Source organism: Orcinus orca, chromosome 16 (genome assembly GCF_937001465.1).
Source record: "Orcinus orca chromosome 16, mOrcOrc1.1, whole genome shotgun sequence".
Lineage (NCBI taxonomy): Eukaryota > Metazoa > Chordata > Mammalia > Artiodactyla > Delphinidae > Orcinus > Orcinus orca.
This window is the reverse complement of record NC_064574.1, coordinates 40,627,457-40,646,610: the sequence shown is the minus strand read 5'-3', so window position 1 is coordinate 40,646,610 and position 19,154 is coordinate 40,627,457. Positions and strand designations below refer to the sequence as shown.

At 36.7% G+C, this 19,154-nt stretch overlaps 1 protein-coding gene across 1 annotated transcript in view; it reads left to right on the top strand.

The window, feature by feature from the left end:
• ESF1 (ESF1 nucleolar pre-rRNA processing protein homolog) overlaps window positions 1-17,126 on the top strand; it is a 58,210-nt gene extending 41,084 nt beyond the window's left edge. The window contains exons 10-14 of the mRNA XM_004276478.3: window positions 2,439-2,560; window positions 5,078-5,165; window positions 12,253-12,335; window positions 14,150-14,296; window positions 16,316-17,126. Of these exons, the coding sequence (XP_004276526.1) occupies window positions 2,439-2,560; window positions 5,078-5,165; window positions 12,253-12,335; window positions 14,150-14,296; window positions 16,316-16,609 (734 nt within the window). The 3' untranslated portion in view covers window positions 16,610-17,126. The remainder of the gene's footprint in view (window positions 1-2,438; window positions 2,561-5,077; window positions 5,166-12,252; window positions 12,336-14,149; window positions 14,297-16,315) is intronic.
• The last annotated feature ends 2,028 nt before the right edge of the window (window positions 17,127-19,154 follow it).

Genomic DNA, 19,154 nt, shown 5'->3' with positions numbered 1-19,154 from the left:
AGCATTGAGGATTTATAAACTTTTGAACATTGTATGCAAGTTTTTCCAGTACAGTGTTTGAGAGAGAGATTCCATAGGTTTTTGTTTTACATTTTATTATTATTACTTTTTAAATTATTTATTTATTTATTTGGCTGCACTGGGTCTTAGCTGCAGCATGCGGGATCTAGTTCCCTGACCAGGGATCAAACCCTGGCCCCCTGCATTGGGAGCGTGGGGTCTTAACCACTGGACCACCAGGGAAGTCCCAGAGATTCCATAGTTTTTATCAAATTCTGAAGGTATCCATATTCCCCAAAAATGTCAAGACCCAGTCACGTGTGGAGTAGTTCATAGAGATTGAGACACATTAAACTAATGTTCTAGTCACCTAAAAGAAACAGTAACACCTTTCTTAGCATCATGCCGAGATAGAAGTAGAGTTTAAGTTTCAAGGATTAAAATTAACCAGAGAATACATTTTGGCGGGGGGGAAAAACACTCTAAATATATTACTTAATTTAGTATTTTGGAGTAATAAAATCTTTCTTAATGTATGAGGAAATTAGAATACCTTAAGGATTATTATTTAAACATCATATTTAATAACACAATACTGTGCATTTAGAATTTGAGACTGGACTGTGTGCTGACCCACAGGCATAATATATAAATTGTTTTATTTTGCTGTTTGAACTCAACTTGTTTTGTCAGGATTTGCTTCTTTCTCCCAAATGAGGATCCAAGTTTACATTTCCTAAGGTGCTGTGTATCTCTTGATTCAGTCAGAGATCTGGACATGTTTTATACAGTTCACATTTCTCCTGAAAACTGTTTAGTAAAGTGATTGTGTTTTTCTTATAAGAAACGTTTTTGAATTGAGAGTTGTGTTTCTGATTTGGCATCCCATAAATCAGAGAGTATCCCATAAATCAGGCATACCAGCAGTATGTCATGAAAACAAATCTACATAACCTTGAGTATGCATATACCTTAATACTTTTCTAACTTACAGAAATTTAGAGATTAAGTCTTGGCTTAAGAGCCAAAGAGGGGACCTTATAGATCATCTGTTCCAGCTGTTTCTGCTATTCTTTGGGGCTCAGGACCCAAAGCACCACTTTTAGCTGTTTTGTGTATTTGGACTTCTACCAAATATTTTCTTTTAGGAGAAAAAAGGTGTATGCGGGAGGAGGGATTTGCATGCTTCTGATCCAGACTAACCTCATTTTGCAGATAAGGAACCTGAGGCCCAAAACTTTAGATTTTATTCGTGGGCTATATGTTTCTTTATTTTATATCAAACCAGCATTTCACATGTATCTGGTAATAGTATAGAGGACAGTTAGGAGTTAAAATTGTAGCTGTATGGCTTCCTAGTTGTGTGTTCTTAGGCAAGTTGCTGAACGTTCTCAGTCTCAGTATACTCATCTGGGGAAAGGGGAATTATTATATCCTTAGGATGGTTTTCACTTTCTTAGAATTTAGAATGTATCTGGAAAGATAATCTGGGTTGACCTTGTCTCTAGATTCATTCCATTAATTTTTTAATGGATTTTGTGTCCTCTAAATGTTAAAACTCCCTCTCCCCAAACCCAACCATGACCTCCCCAAAACACTACAAAGTAAAACAAACATCTGTATTATCAAAGGGGATAACACAGTGGTCACGTTTCCTTTACTTTGACAGTAATGAGGTCTTCATGAACTGATAGATGAGCCTTGGGGCCTTTCCTTTCTTCTCACCCCACTCTAGTTGTTTCATAAGCCACCTAGACACATGAATCAGGAACTGCAGAATATAATGAACAAGGACCTTGAGAGATAACTACAAGATAGAATAACATCATTGAAAGAACTTAAACATACAAGGTGGAATCTGAACTTGATACTCCTTTTGGTCTTAAAGATGTGGATTCACAGAGTGAGTTCTTGAGGAGAAATTACAGGAATTCTTTCTTCCTGGGGCATTTCAACAGGGATTGCCTTACTAATCAATTTTTGTTAGTCACTTGTAGTTTCCAGGGAATACAGTCTTTTACTTGGGCAAAGAAGCAAGTAGAAATAATTATGTTAAAGACCACTTACCTTTTGTTACCCAAGATTAATTAGTAGTCATATCCTGAGAAGATTTTGTTCCAGAATTTTTCTTAGTGTCTCAAGCAATTCAATTAAGTACAGAGAAATGAATTTTGAGCTTAAATAAAGGAGTTTTCTTTAGTAGCTTGACCATATATTTATTTGCTGAGTTGGTTTGTTCATTTCAGTTTGGTTAGGTTTATTGTCATTTGTTGTTGGGAAATAGCTTTGATATAGATTGATACTACATTACTCTGTGACATTGTAGTGTTGCATTTTATCTTGTTACTCTAGTAAATACATGTAAATTACCCTTTTTGGTAAATTGCATTTTTCAGTGAATGAAGCTTTTAAACTAACTTATCTGTGTTTTCTCTTAGGCCTTAAAGAAAGTGCAGAAGAGATGGTCAAAAACAAATTGGAAGGAAAGGATAAACTGACCCCATGGGAACAATTTTTAGAGAAGAAGAAAGAGAAAAAAAGACTGAAAAAGAAACAAAAGGTATCAGTGATAATCATGACTGAATAATTCCGAATAATTATTGAGCAACCACTAAGTATCAGAAGGTACCAGGTGCTTGGCATCTAGTATCTCATAATGTGACCACTCACTGCGGTGGGTGAAGTGTTTTCTGCAAGGCTGCATAATGATATACACGAAGCCTGTATCATTTAACCTAACTGCCTTGCTCTAATATTTTACATTTATGTGCTACCTAAATAAATGCATAGTTTAGTCGATTTCTAGATGTAAGACAGTTTGATTCTATTCTGTGTTTTTGAGGAAGAGAGGTACATACAGACATTTTTACTTGAGGATGTATACATAGAGAAATTTTCAACATGAATGAAATTTTTTCTTTGTATTTCCGTTTCTCAAGCTGCGTTTTTCACTTTACAGTATTATTTTATTGTATAGATCTTTTAACATCATATTGTCATTAGATTCCTTTATCAGGGATATTTTCTCTGTGCTAATATGTTGTCTGTGAAAAATCTGATTTGACTCCTATCATTCAGGGATAACATCTTTCCAGAGTTAGAGTCCTTAGTAATAGCAGAGACCACTTAGGGTTTTTGCCAATAAGAGTACTCTATCTTGTCAACGAAATGCAGCATTCTAGCAATGCATTTATTGTCTTAAGATGGTATCACTAATCACAGAATTTTACAACTTTTAGGAATCTTAAATGATTAGTTTTAGTCCAACCCTGACGTTTTATAGTTGTAGAAAATTAAGTGATTCGTCTGAGGATACACAGCTTGTTAATGGCCAAGCTGAGACCAGAAACCAGATCTCTTGCTCCAGTGCTCTTGCTACTGTATTGTGTTGTTTCTCTCCGTATGATGTAAGCTTGTGCTTTTGGTACAAGAGCTGCAATATTGAAAGAGGGCTACAAAATTGAATGATGCAATGGAGTGAGTTTTGAACTCCTGTTATACTCAGTGTTTTTGGAAATGGATAGTAAAATGAGGAAATGAGGTAAGAGCCCTGCCCCCATTGATATGCTGCCTCTCTCAGGCAGTAAAATATCTTTTAAGTGGAATAATTCCACAAGTTATTAAGCCATCAGTTTATTGGAAGACTTACAAATGAGTCTTTATGGGGTCAATAAAGTAGTCATTCTTTTCTGAGATCTTTAGCAGCTATTGTCTTTGATTTTCATTTGGTGCTTTGAGATTATCTTCTGCTTTAACGCTTTCCCTTCATTGGGCTTAGACTGGACTCATTTTATCAATAATATTAAAAATACATCAGTTGAGTGCCCAGTTTGTTCTAGACTCAGCTCTATACTGGACTTGGTGATTCCAGCAGATCTCTTCCACCTCCCCAGGTTCTTCACATATAGAAGAGTTTCAAGAATTCAAGTTAAAAATACTTTCTCCCCTTTTCCTCTTTGTGACTTCAATTTGATATTGAGAAATTATTACTAAAGAAATGAATATGTTTATACGCCATAGTTGATATACTATAATTTAGATCTAAAAAAAAGTTTAAAAAAATGTGAATAAATATGTGGTTAGCTATATATTTCATAATCTTTGTTAGAAACATCATATTACTGATGAATCGGTTATAATAGTTTGGTGAAAAAGTTCTTAGAAGCCCTTGTTCTTAAAAGGATAGTAATATCAAAATGAATATTTTTTAGAGCTTGGTGGGTCTTCTTCAGCATGTAGGATGATGTTTAGCAATGTGCATTCTAAATGTTTTTGTTGAAACGACTCATGTTTTAGATTCCTGGGGATAAACTCAATCTGGTTAGTCTGATCTCAGTTTGCATATGTTCTGTGTATTTTATAGACTTGATTTTTAAAATTTAAATATACTAATTTAGTAAACTGTTCAGATTTGATTAGGGAAAATGTAACCAACAGAGGTGCTTAAAAATAGCACAAAAGTTTTCATGAGTGGATTATAGATAAAACAAGGTAATTGTTGAAGTTGGGTGATGAGAACGGTAAGTTCATTATCATTTTCTTTAAATAACCAGCAGATGAATTGCTTTAATGATTTAAAAGATAACCCACAATGCAGTACTTCAAGCTGTTGATAATCACTGCCATTTCTTAGTTTCATGAGAGATGAGGCAGGCCACCTCTCTTCACTGATCACCCATCTCAAAGTATTCTTCTCCTTGAATGTCTGTATTTTATTTTTGTGTCTTTGGCACTTCCTATCTTGAATTACTATTACTATTACTATATATATGTCTGTTTATGTGTCTATAACTTCTTTTAATAGATTGTAAAATTTTTGAAGACAAAAACCATGTATCTGATAACTTTCATTTCTCTCAAAAGCCCTACATAGTTCCTGCATTTATTAAGTATTCCATAAGTATTTGTTGAACAAACAAAAGAGTTACTCAGGAGTTATTTTATAAACTGATCCATTTAAAAAACTATTTTAATTTTAGATTGAACGGCTTGATTTAAAAGAAGTATGGTTTTTCTTGACGCTTGTATATTTTGGTCCTTATAATAAACTGTATGTATTTTTATATTCAACTTTAAGGCTCTTGCTGAAGAGGCCAGTGAAGATGAAGTTCCCTCTGATGTTGATATGAATGACCCATACTTTGCCAAAGAAGCTAAAAAAATAGGTAAGCCAGCCCATATTTGTAGTTTTCACTTGGAATCTAAAGTCCGCCTGTGTGTGCCTATTCACACATACTCTTTTTCCTTCTGATAAACACTTTGTTTCACTAAAAAATAAAAAAATAAAAAATAAAATTCCTAGAATTTGTATAGCTCCCTAGTGGCTTATAAGCAAGTTTGTCCTTTGGGATGTAACCATTGATCGGATTAGGAGGGGTCAGCATGCCCCCTGTACATACAAGAAATAATTTCATTATAGGAAACTTTGGGTAATATGATTAATTTAACAGTTTACTGGAGATGCCTTTCTGGGAAATATCCTTATAGACAGATTGACTATAAAAGGATGAGGAAAAAAAGGAAGTCATATTTTTGAGTGCTTTCACTGCTTTATTATAACACATCCATTCTACGTCTCTCTTTGCACAGACTATGAAGAATTGAAAGCATGGAATAAATTTGTTTATATATTTGTGGATATGTGTATGATTTTTTTTAATTTTTACATGATTTACATGTGTGAAACAGGGTTTTATTCATAGTATGAAAGCTTTTCGGCTCAAATAGACAAAAGCATCTATGTTTCATTTTATCCCCTTTTCATTTATTCTGCTTCATTATGAGCTTCATTGTAGCTGAAAGCCAGCTTCCTCCCCTTTTTCCTTGAATCCCTAAACTATCAGGTATCTGATTTCCTATATCCAGGGAGCTTTGTTTCCATTGCGCATGCACCAGTCATTCTTTCCTGAATGCTTTCATTCTTACCTTTTTGGTATGTATAAATTGTGTGTGTGTATAAAAGTGTGTGGTAAGGTTCAGGCCATACTTGGACAAGTCAGTGCAGGACCACTGTAAGCATTTTCCATTTGTTCTCATGCATTTTGCTTCCCCCTGCTCTGCATACCACACACATGAACCCCAAAGGCTTGTTGCTGGAGCAACTCCAAGCTGGCATTGTAAAGAGAAGGATTTTATGAAGTTTCCCTGCTTCTTGTCCCTTGTGACTAGTGGGCCAGAATAGTTCTCAGCAGGAAAGTCAAAATTGCTCAAAATTATTTCTTGGTTGTTATAGCCTTTTATCACTGACATTCTATTGATGAAAAGGAGATCAAGATGAATAAAGTCTATTATAGGATGTGAGATTCTTAGGAATTGGAAAGGGAAATGGAAACTTAGCATATTCTGCTTTTTATCATACCTGAGCAGTCATTTCTAGAAGATGCTTTTTATCATACCTGAGCAGTCATTTCTAGAAGATGATTTTAGCCTTATCCTCCGATTTCAGGAAACCAAGTTTATAACAGAGAAATGCAAAGCATTATAGTTTCCTTGTTCTCATTCCAAAGTGCTTCATTTGGCATGTGAAATCTGGTCAAACTGCAGAACTCGGGGTAGGATTCAAAGAGTAAGTTAAATAGCTTGGTGGCTTGGGTAGCTTGTTTCTTGGAATCAGCACATTTAAATTGTGAATAGTTTTCCCTAAAGTTAGTATCCAAAGTTCCAAGGGAAAATGCAGATTACGTTTGCTTGCTTTCGATATACTTTTGATTTCAGCATACTTTCTAGGAATAATTATTTATATCTGGGCTTAAGGGCTTTAAGGAAAGAGAAAAACAAAAGAGTGAATTTTTTTTTTTTTTAGATAAAGTTAGGACTAAAAAATGGTATCTTGACATGTTTATTCATTCTATCAATAAATATTTTTGAGTGCCTACCAGGTGCCGAGCACTCTGCTAGGCTAGAGATACAGCACTAATAATAGAAGCTAAGTTACATCCTTTAAGTAGATTATAGTTTTAGGGAAGACATGCTAAACAGGTAAACAAATAAGAATATTATGCAAATATCACTGTTTTAAAGGAACTAATAAATAGGGTAATACAGAGCATATAACTGGGAGGAAGAAGGAGAGTAGCTTTCTTTATATAGGGTCGGCAAAGCAAGCTTCTCTGAGATGGTGACGTTTGAGCTGAGACCTGCAGAATGAGAAGGAGTCAGGCAGAGAGAGTTGGGGGAAGAGCATTGCAAATGAGAGGAAAATGGGTAGAACAGCTATGAGGTGAGAACTGGTGTCAGAGAAATGGAAAGATACCAGTGTGGCTGGAGCATGGTTAGAGGGGCAGTTTGGTATAAGGCCAGGCTGGGACACAGGATTGACCCTGCAGGGCCTTGTGTCACGGTGACAAATTTGGATTTTACTCTACTGACAGTGGGAAGCCGGTGAAGGGTCTTAAAGCAAGGATGTGACGTGATGTGGTATGCATTTTAACATACTACTGTGGGTCCTGCAAAGAGAACAGATTGAAGAAAGGCATTGGTGAGAGCTGAGAGACCAGGCTTTTGTAGAGGTCTAGAGGTGATGGTTGGTCTAGACAGCACGACGGTAATGGAATTGGAAGGAGAAAAGTAAATGGGATTCTAGATATATTTTGGAGGTGGACTTGCCGATCTTTTTATTTGGATAAGGAAGGCATTTAGCATAACTCCTAGATTCCGACTTAGGAATCGGTAGCCTCTAAATAGTATTTCAAACCATGGAACAAGGGGTAGAAAGCATTGGTAAGAGAGGGAGGTGCAGGTTTGGGCTCTGAAGTCAGGAGGCTGTGTAAGGTACTCTGTCCTCCTGGAGAAGGTATCACCTGGAAGGTAGGGGGAAAGTTTATGAAACAGAAGGAACCGCCATGAAATAGGAGGAAAAGCATTAGTGTTTGGAAGGGTGTATAGTTCAGCTCCATGGTTGAGCAGGACAGAGACATTTTAAGCCAGGATACCTTTGCCCTAGGCAATCCCAGAGCTAAACTTACACGCTCTTCAACATATGGAGAAATTGAGTTCAGTTACTGATGCCAGACCTGGTGTTTGGCTCGGGTTAGGAGCCAATATGAGTACTAGAAATCTTTTCTAATTTTTCCTTTTAAGTTTTTACCCCCTACACTGTAAATTTGCTATAATTTTTCTATTTTTTTTTAAACTGCAAACTCAATATTAGATGAGAGTTTTGAAAATGTATTTCTAGGATGAGCTAAAAGTTTTTTTTTCTTGTAGAAATGAAGTATTGGAGAAATTTGCTTAGTGCTAATTGCATAAACTGTTTGATAAGATTTTGTTTTTGAAGAAGTAGGAGTACATCACATGTTAAATATACCCTATTAGAATGTATCCTTTGTCTTGACAACTTTAGATATTTGATAAACCACCATGAAAATCTAATAATAAGGCACACATATTTGATTCATTCAGCCAGTATGCTGGGTGCTTACAGTATACTGCTCGTATGTAGTTTTACAGTTTACAAATGCTCTTATATGCATTCTGTCCTCTAATCCAAACTTTAGCCCACTTTATAGAGGAGTGAACTGAAAACGTGGTTGAATTGCACAAGGGCCAGTTGTAGATGATAGAACCTGAATCCTAATGGCTCCCTTTTACTTTTTGTAACTCTACAAGTGCGTTGTGTAAAGACCAAAGCCAGAGCCAGGATCCATATGTATAAGAGCTGGACACAAGGACTTGCTGGCTTTCCAAGCAAAGCCAGAATGCCTCGGTCCAGAGGAAGATTATCTGATGATGGACAAGTGATCTTGGGTGCAGGAACTTGCTGCTAAAGAGTAAATTGCTAGGGGGCTTACCACTCCTGTCTGGTCAGTACGGAGAGCAGTCTGCCCTCCAGTGAACTCTCTTAACTGCTCTCTCACAAGAAGCTCTCAACTGAACACTCTGGAAGAACTTTTTTATGGGAACAATTCTCTGACATTACAAGTAATGGAAAATGGAATTTCTTTTACAGATATTCCTTTTACAGATCAATTGTTTGCAGCACGTCTTTTTCCATGGATGTATTGTTACATTTTTTTGCTTAAAGGGATAGTGGCCTCAGGAAGGCTTGTTTAGTTTTTGGGGTTTTTTTTTGTGGTACGCGGGCCTCTCACTGTTGTGGCCTCTCCCGTTGCGGAGCACAGGCTCCGGACACGCAGGCTCAGTGGCCATGGCTCACGGGCGCAGCCGCTCCGCGACATGTGGGATCTTCCCGGACCAGGGCACAAACCCGTGTCCCCTGCATCAGCAGACAGACTCTCAACCACTGTGCCACCAGGGAAGCCCAGATTTTTTTTTCTTAACTATAAAACCCTAACACCCGATTTCAAGTCTCTGTTAATATTCAGCTTATTAGAATCATCTATATGTCCTTTTTGCCACAGTCCCAGGAGATGTGGACTCTTACTTGCCAAAAGATTCACTGAAAAATAAAGATAACGTTTCAGAACAGGGACTTTCATTTCCCTAGTACTCTTCACTAAATTAGGTCTGAAAGCTTTCCAAAGGGAAAATGCCTTTTTTTTAAAAAATGCTTTTTTTAAAAAAATAAAGATATGCCCACCTAATATGATCTTGTTAACAGTGCAGAAAGGGTCTCTACACATTATTTATCTTCTGACTAAACAGTTCAATGTAGCACACAGTAAATTCTTCATGAGCAAAGAAATTTTCATCACACTAAAATTGGATATCATTTTTAGCCCTGACCATCTTGGAGATTTTTTTCCTCTCTTGCTGCAGTCTTCCTTTCAAGTTTATTTTTATGGCTTTTCACCAGGTTGTTATAAAATCCGGAACAGTTCATTGTGGGCTCTTTGAAATTATTTCCCACAGCTGTATGTGAAGATCTTTATCTCCTTTATGTATTAATCATATACAGCCTGATTTTTTTCCCCTGCCACAGAATGATCTTCTGCATATGTCACTTGTCCATTCACTTCAAAAGGAGCTATTGCCTTAAGAGAGCAGAGGTAAACTTAGGGTGTGGGAGTCAGACCCTAAGAAAGTGGACTCTTGATGATATTTATATGTATAAATACGTGCACATACTTACAACAGAGAAAAGGTTATAATCTTAAAGCAGATACATCATTCCCTGAAAAACATTTGAGATAGGAGCACTATCTCACTTAGGGGAAGGGCTACATATAATGATATTTCTTCTTAAAAGTGCAGACAGACGCCTTGGTAGCAGTGAGGGGTGAACGAGGCCACACTTACGTGCAGGTGTGTTCTCTCAGCTGGGCAGGGCTGCCTTAGTGCAGCAGGGCTAGTACACGTGGAGCAGCTTCTAAAGCTTCTCTCTACTTCCTGTTATCCCCCATTAGCTGCGGTTGTTCAGCCATCATTATGTTCTGTGAATTTTACTTTATTATTTTACAACAAAATGCATTTTAAATGGAAATGGCTCTTCCAGGGAGAATGACATTTGATAGCGAAGGGATGAAGTATGGGTGATTAACAGAGAGCCTGAGCTGGAGTGCTCGGGTTTGAATCATGGTTCCTTTACTTACTCACCTTGAGACAAATTGCTTAACCTCTCTGTGTTTCAGTTTCCTCACCCACAGTGTGAAGATTGTAATAAATAACAGAATCTACCTCATAGCATTGTGAGGACTAAAGCAGTTCCTGTATAAAATGGAATAAAACAGCAGTACTTTCTGGTGCCTAGTAAGTGCTGTAGAAGCATTAATTGTTGTTAATACTTTAGAGACCATTGGTTTCTCTGCATTTGGAAGGAGAGAACTCAACTTATCCAAATAAGACAGTGTCCAGCAGCTCAGAGAAGGTTGAGATTGTGTAATAACATTCTAGAGTAACAGAACATGTCTTTGTGGATTCTGAACCTTCTTACTCTTCAGAGTAGTTCTTCATACTTTGACACCAATTCTCCCTGAACCCCTCCCAACAGACAAAAAAAGGAAGAAAAATCAAAGCATCTGCGTGATCACCAAGGAACCCAAGATACCTTATATATGTATAGTCAGACTGTTATAACAGTGATAGCAAGTAGTTTATAGCACCATGTGCCAGACATTAAGCTCTTAACATTTTTTAGTGTATTTAGTCATCACAATAACCCTAGGAGGTAGGTGCAAGTATTATAATCCCCACTGTACAGATAAGGACACAAGCACAAACTGCTACAGCTAGAATGTAGTTGAGCCAGAATTTAAACCCAGGCCAGCTGCTCCCGAGTCAAGTGCCCTTAACTGCGTGTGTTACTGCCTCATCTAACACCTTGTGTTCTCCAGAAGTCCCTGAGTGCCTGAAAATATAGTCAGTTTTCTACTCAGGAGCCAGTTTTCCCATGAGTAATTTTGTTTAATAATAATAGAACCAGAAAGTTAAACAAAGATCAAATTTATCTTTAGAGAAAGAGAAAGGGTTTTGTTAAACTTTTACTTACAGGTAGTTATCGTCAAATTGTCATTATAGAGATGAATTTTTCATTTTGCTGATGAGTTTTAAGAGTTTATATATTAAAATTACCTGTGTTTTGTTTTTTTTCCCTTTGTGATTTCTCCTATTATTCTTACGCTAAGAAAACATTCCTTCTATTTAAGATCAGGTAGCTGTTCCCTTGTATTTTCTCACAGGGTTTTTTTTCCTAATGTTTAACTCTTTAATACATCTGCATTTTATTTTCCTGTAAATTATGCGATGCATCTATAGCTCAAATTTTTTTTTGCAGAATAAAACAAATTGCCTAGCACCAGTTATTGAATAATCCTTTCTTTTTCCAGTGATGTATGATGCTACATTTTATTACATACTAAGCCAACTGTTCTATTTTTCTCATTATGTAGTACAGTGTTTTTGTTTTCACTTTGTAGTACAGTTCAGCACACTGTATTACATGTATATCAAATCTATCTTGTTAATCTTTGTAAAGATTTCCTTGAATAGAATTTTATTAAATGTATATATTTTGTCATGAGTGGATGTTGAATTTTATCAAGTACTTATTCTGTATCTGTTGAAATGATCTTATGATTTTTCTTTTTTAGCTGATGTATATATAATTATACATTACTTTCAGAAGAAATTCCTTCTTTGTAATATTTACTTATCCCCTCCAGACTATTATTATTCCATTCATACCCATAGTCATCTAAGTAATACTTTTTTACTTTCTTTAGTTTCTATATATTTATTGATAGATACCTTGCATTTTTGTTATAAACAAAATTTTTAAAATAAAATAGTATAAACAGATTGTTGCTGTGATAGTCTTATAATTTTTAACCCTCCTATGTTGGTTTGTTGTGCCAGGTATAAAAGAAAAGAAGAAATCAACAAAATCTGCAAAAGATGGCACATCTCCAGAGGAACAAGCTGAACTAGAAAGACAAAAGGTAAGACATGGTCATGGTTACATGCTTAGTGGATAATTGATATGTACAGTTCAAGTGGAGTTATCCATGTGTTTCCAGTATCCCTAATAAAAAAAAAAAAACTTATTTTAGTTATGAATTTATAAATAAGAATTTCTGCAGCATAGTTTTTTTTGTTTTTGTTTTTGTTTTTTGTGGTACACAGGCCTCTCCCGTTGCGGAGCACAGGCTCCGGACGCGCAGGCTCAGTGGCCATGGCTTACGGGCCCAGCCACTCCGCGGCACGTGGGATCCTCCTGGAGGGGGGCACGAACCCGCATCCCCTGCGTCGGCAGGTGGACTCCCAACCACTGCACCACCAGGGAAGTCCCAAGCATAGTTTTTAAATGTCATCTTTTTACCAAATTTCTCCAACTAGTATCCAGCTAGTACAAAGTTAAAATTTACCTCAAACCCAAGGCATGTCCCTTTGTGATTAAGAGGAAAATATCTTATTATTAAAAACCCTTACTATAACTGAGACCAAAAAAAAATAGTACTATTAAAACCTTAAAATAATAATGCCATAAGTTTTAATTCAATTTAATTCAAAACCCTTACTATAACTGAGACCAAAAAAAAACTACTATAAAAACCTTAAAATAATAATGCCATAAGTTTTAATTCAATAATTTAATTCAAGTTTTAATTTGGTCTCACTATAACTGAGACAAAAAAAAATAGTACTATTAAAACCCTAAAATAATAATGCCATAAGTTTTAAACCCTGTAATACAGGGTTTGCTTTATGGCTTGTTCAATGCTCATTTCTCTCTTTTTATTATTGAAAATAACATAAATTTAGTGTACAAAATTAGTCTTTCTTGGAAGTGTAGTGAACTTTATGCTTCAGTGCCTCCAAAGATCCATGGCACAGAGTAATATGTATTTTTTCTGAGACAGGAATTGGAGTCAACAATGTTCACAAGACTGATGTTCATAGCACTGTCTAGAAGGGAGCCTGACTGGTCACCTAAACTCTGCATCTTAATGCATGTTTTACTGCATGTGCAGTAGTGTTCACAGAGTTAAGGAGCAAAAGAAAACCTTTCTTTTGTAGAAAATGGCTCTAAAAAGAAAGCCAACTGCGGGTACTGGTGGTGGAAGGGAGACATAATTAAAGCAGTCTAAAGTGGTAATGGAGGAAGATTCACAGGAATCTCATAGCACACTCTGTATTTTCTCTAGTGTACATGGTTGTTTACTTGATTCTTGAAGGTTTACATTTAATCCCATGGTCAGTAGAAAATACCTATTTAGTAGAAACAAGCATTATATTAGATTACAGAAGCAAATACTAAGATCCTGCCTTCATAGACATGTGTCAACATTGAAGAAGTAAAGGCCAAAAAAAAGCAAAAGAAAAAAGGAATTCCTTGTTCCTAAAGCATGTTTGGAAAGTCTAGTTTGTATCACAAAATACTACATGTTTGCTAGATTTAGTGTCTGCTTAAAAAGAACAAACTGAAAATGAGAAATTTTTATTTGGGGGACTTGAGGACTCTTATTTCTACAGCCTACTAACCAGTTACACTAGGTGAAATATGGTCTGGATTTTAGATAAAGCTTCCTGCTGTCAGTGATGTTGCTTCTAAAAATTATACCCATTACTGTACAGAGATCTCTGGGTTTCGTTTTGAGTTCTGGTAATCCACAATCAGTTTACGGATGACAAGTGTTATCCCAGAGCATTGGTGGCTCGGTTCTCCTTTCCTGGGGGGATATCTGTGCCCTATACTCCTGTTTAGGGAAAGAAAAGCACTGTTGTATATTTGAACTCTTTTTTCTCTCCACAGGCTGAAATGGCTTTGCTCGTGATGGATGAGGAGGAAGAGAGCAAGAAACACTTCAATTATAACAAGATTGTGGAGCACCAGAATCTGAGCAAAAAGAAGAAAAAACAGCTTATGAAGAAGAAGGAATTATTGGAGGATGACTTTGAGGTAACCAGGGACAATAGTCATTATCTTCTTAAAGCTGGTGTTATATCTAAAGTCAGCTCTGGAGATAAAAATCGAGCGTCTTAGGGCTTCCCTGGTGGCGCAGTGGTTGAGAGTCCGTCTGCCGATACAGGGGACACGGGTTCGTGCCCCGGTCCAGGAAGATCCCACATGCCGCGGAGCGGCTGGGCCCGTGAGCCATGGCCACTGAGCCTGTGCGTCCGGAGCCTGTGCTCCCCAACGGGAGAGGCCACAGCAGTGAGAGGCCTGCGTACCGCAAAAAAAAAAAAAAAAAAAATTGAGCATGGAGCCAAAGCTACCATCTTTCAGCCCAACACAGCCAGTTCATCCATGGGGTGTTTCTTTGGTTGAGCACCAGGTGATGTAGTTGGCTTCTATTTTGGTAGCCATGTTGCACCAAAATATGTAGCTTTTAGTGTTAGAATCACATGCACTGTGATGCTCACACTGGGAAAGTTCTGCATCATTAAGCCTGACTGAGAAATAGCAGGTTCACATCACATCGTGCCACACGCTGTGTGCAAAGGCCAGTGCAGTAGGCCATGCTTTTTTAATTGCTTTGTTTCTTGTTTCCATTGCTCCCTCTTTTCCCTCTTTTTGCTAAGTACATACTTCTAGTGACCACACAGTCCCCATGCATGAGTTTGAACCCTGTACAGAAAACCTACAACAGCTGTCAGGAACTATTTGATGACTTCCATCCATTAGCATGGAAGAATAGACCCAGAAGAAGATGGGAGAGATTTTGAAGTTGTTTAGAGAATTGAGAGGGGCGTACAGATAACTTCTAAGTAGCGTGGAGAGGGACTTTGAAACCACTGTGTAGCTCCGGTTTCTGTTAAGTCAGCTCCATGTGTGTGCTGTTCCACTGAACTTTTTGGTGAATTGATTTTCTTATGAAAAGTTAAAAACAAAGAATGATTTGTAGTCAGATCTTCTATTTTGAGAACTGTCTCCACATACTAATCATCATGCATAAAAACATTTTTCATGAGTGTCGTGGTATCACGTCTGTTGTCCTTACTATAACTAAGTAACTCTACAGTCCATCTCCGGGTGGACTCATTTTTCGCATGGGAATGATGGGTGGCAGTGAGTCATGCTCCCTTTCTGGCTGGTCACCCCTGTGCCTGGCAATACTTGAAGACCTGGCTGGAGTTAAGGGTACACTCTTAACATGTAGGACCACAGTGTTCTTGTAGAAAGATAAAGGATAAATTCGGGGCTTGTATCTGACCGGATCTTGGTCTCAGGGGTGCCATCTTTCCCATTTTAATCTTTAAATCTTTTGCTGTATGAATTGCCCTCAGTAGCTGCTCATTTTAGCACGAAGGTTGAAAAAAAGTTTAATGTACTCAGAATGCAATGACTGCACAAAACTCCAGCAGGAGATACCATTGGCTTAATTATCGGCTTAATTATCCCAGCCAGAAAGAGGTTTCACACTGTAAGCGTGGAGGAGCCTGCCTACTCCAGGGGTCATTCCCCTCCTCCAGACGCTCGGTCTAAGTGGCTGGTGTCGTTCCAGGCCATTGTATACATAGACTAGGATAGTTCCCTTTCAAGGATATTGTCGTTGTGTGATGAAAAACAGTGTGCCCTGCACATTGCGGTTCAGGAATAAACCTTAAAACTCCCTTGAAGAGCTTCCCTGGTGGCGCTGTGGTTGAGAGTCTGCCTGCCGATGCAGGGGACACGGGTTCGTGCCCCGGTCCGGGAAGATCCCACATGCCGAGGAGCGGCTGGGCCTGTGAACCATGGCCGCTGAGCCTGCGCTCCGCAACAGGAGAGGGCACAACAGTGAGAGGCCCGCGTACCGCAAAAAAACAAACAAAAACTCCATTGAAGATCTGTGGGAGAACAGTTTTCTAATGAATCAATGCAAAATGCCCACGTTTGTATTTTATATAATCAACTCACTTACTTTCGAAATTTGGTCCCATTTCTGGGCCTTTTGGTTTGCTAATTTTATTTATTTATGTTTTCCTTTTGGATTTGCAGGTCAATGTTAAGGATGCACGGTTTCAGGCAATGTATACTTCCCACTTGTTCAATTTGGATCCTTCAGATCCTAATTTCAAGAAAACAAAAGCTATGGAAAAAATCCTTGAGGAGAAAGCCCGTCAGAGAGAACAAAAAGAACAAGAACTTACTCAGGCAATAAAGAAAAAAGGGAGTGAAATTCAGAAGGAATCACACAAGAGATCCATTGATCCTGCCTTGTCAATGTTGATTAAATCTGTAAAAAACAAAACAGAGCAGTTTCAAGCAAGAAAAAAGCAAAAAGTCAAATAGGTGTATGTTGTTTCTTTTTGGTTTGAGAATGTATAAAGTATACAGAAGTGATGGAAGGAATACTTATTGGGAATAGTGCTATACCTTTCAAGAATATGAATAAAAACTGACTGTTGTAAAATTTATTTTCTGTATATAACAGTTAGACCTAATTGTGTATGATTGATAGATTTGTACTGTGTATTTCCACAGATTAATCATAATTAATCCAGATTATAGGATGTATAAAATTTTTATATTTATTACTCTGCTAGCTTTTTTTAAAGACTGTTTATAATTCTATGTAAAAAATAGAGGAGTGACCAAGTCTTAAGTCTGAATAAGAGTTAGGAACAACTTGAAAATATGTATATGCAATACATTAATTTATCTGGAAGCAGGAGGCAGATTTAGATACTTGTTTAAATAATTTATATTTCTAGCCATAATGAATAGAAGCCAATAACTTTCTTTGTTGTTTGGTCATGTTTATTATAGTTTATTAATTTGTAAATAAAAATTTTTACTATTTTGTATAGCACTGAATTCATTTTATTCACCTCCAGTAAACTACTCTCTGGAAAAATATCTGAAAAACTAACTCTTTAAGAGGACAACTCCATGGAAAGGCAGTTCCAGGTCTGCATTGTTCATAATTATATTTGAAATGTTCGTGAGCTCTGCAATGATTTTTATGTTTGTAGTAACAGAAAATTCTGTCTGCCCTTCAGAGTTTTGGAATGCTTGGAAGGATGGGTATGCTGCTATAGAGTTTAAGGAATCTTAATTCTTTTTAAAATTAAATTAAAACACACCTTCAAAGCCTTAATACTTCTGGATTTCATCTGGTCTAGGTTTTGTAAACTATTAACTGACCACTTAGAAGAATTAGGTGTGCTGTATAAATAAATGAAAATAAAAACCAAAATAATCACTTGGAATGAATGATAAATATGGTAGCTTCTGAAAGGCAGTAGGCGTTTGGCCAGGTTTGTGGTTAATAGTAAACTTAACATTATTGGTACAAAAATTCAAGCCTGCCAACGTAGTATATTTTCAAGAATAAAAGGATGTAAGACTCAGAATGATACCAAGATAATAAGGGCATATGAACAGTCTATGGAAGGGGAAGGAAAAAAGAGGATATCTAAAATTGCTCATAATAACAGAAAAATGCAGAGTATCGTGTGGGGAATGGTGTTTTTTTTTTTTTTAAACATCTTTATTGGAGTATAATTGCTTTACAATGGTGTGTTAGTTTCTGCTTTATAACAAAGTGAATCAGTTATACATATGTTCCCATATCTCTTGCGTGTTCTTATCATAAAGTGCTAATAACATTGTTAGATAATTCAGCCAAATAAAGCAGTATTTGTGTACTCATCACTAGAAGATCATGAATCTTAATATATTTTTGAATATAGTCTATAATTGTGTAATTATTCATATTTCATTTTCATGCAAGGAAAAAGACTTTAAACTTTAATCAGTGTGGGGATTACTCAGTTTGATTTTAAGATTCCTGTGAAACTTACTCTTGGTTTTTTAATTGGTTTGGTTTGGTTTGGATTTTCATTTTTGAGCCCTTTGTTGTTAAGTCACTGTATTTAATTGTAAATCTCATTTTACTAGTCAGGCACATGATTGATTATAGCAAATAAATTGAGCATATAAGCTTTGCACAGCCCTGGCTCCTTTTCTCAAGGAATTGATATTTTTTAAGTAGGAAAAAAAATGAGAATTGCATTATCAGGTACTGCATTAAATAAACATAATACACCAAGAATGTTAGGTTCTCAATAAATACAATAATTGCTGGTAGTAAAACTCAGGATAAAAATATGGCCACTGCCATAATTCAACAAACAATGTGAGGGTAGTTTGGGTGACTCTTAAGGTCACATTTATTTGGATTGTTTGTTGTTGTTGGTATTCTTGATACCAAAACCGGATGAAGACAGTACAAGTAAAGAAAACCTACAGACTGGTATTTATTGTTAATATATAGAAATGAGATTGCTTCTGGAGAATTAATGTCTCACAAACTTAGGCATAAAAAACCTCAACAAAATATTAACAAATTGAATCTGACAATGTATAAAAAGAATTATACACCATGGCCAAGGGAATTTAATTCCAGGTTTGCAAAACTGGTTCATCCACAACCAACGTAATCCACTGTATTAACATGCTAAAGAAGAAAAAGTATATGATCATATCAATTGATGAGAAAAAGTATTTGACAAAATCTAACATCCATTCATGATAAAAACAACTTTGGAATAGAGGGAAACTACTTAACTTGATAAAGAGCATGACAGAAACCCTACAATTAGCATACTTAGACCGAATGTTTGCCTAAGATTGAGAACAAGGCAAGGCTGTCTTTTAATCGTGTCTTATTTTCTGTATTCTGATCCTCTGACCACTGGGTGGGTCCTTGCTGTTCCTACAGAGACTGCCCCTCCCAGGGCTGGCCAGTTCCCAGAGTTAGTAAATAACTTGCACACAAGCATGCCTTTCGAATGCAAAGCAACAAATCCAGAGCCTGTACCTTCAGCCACCT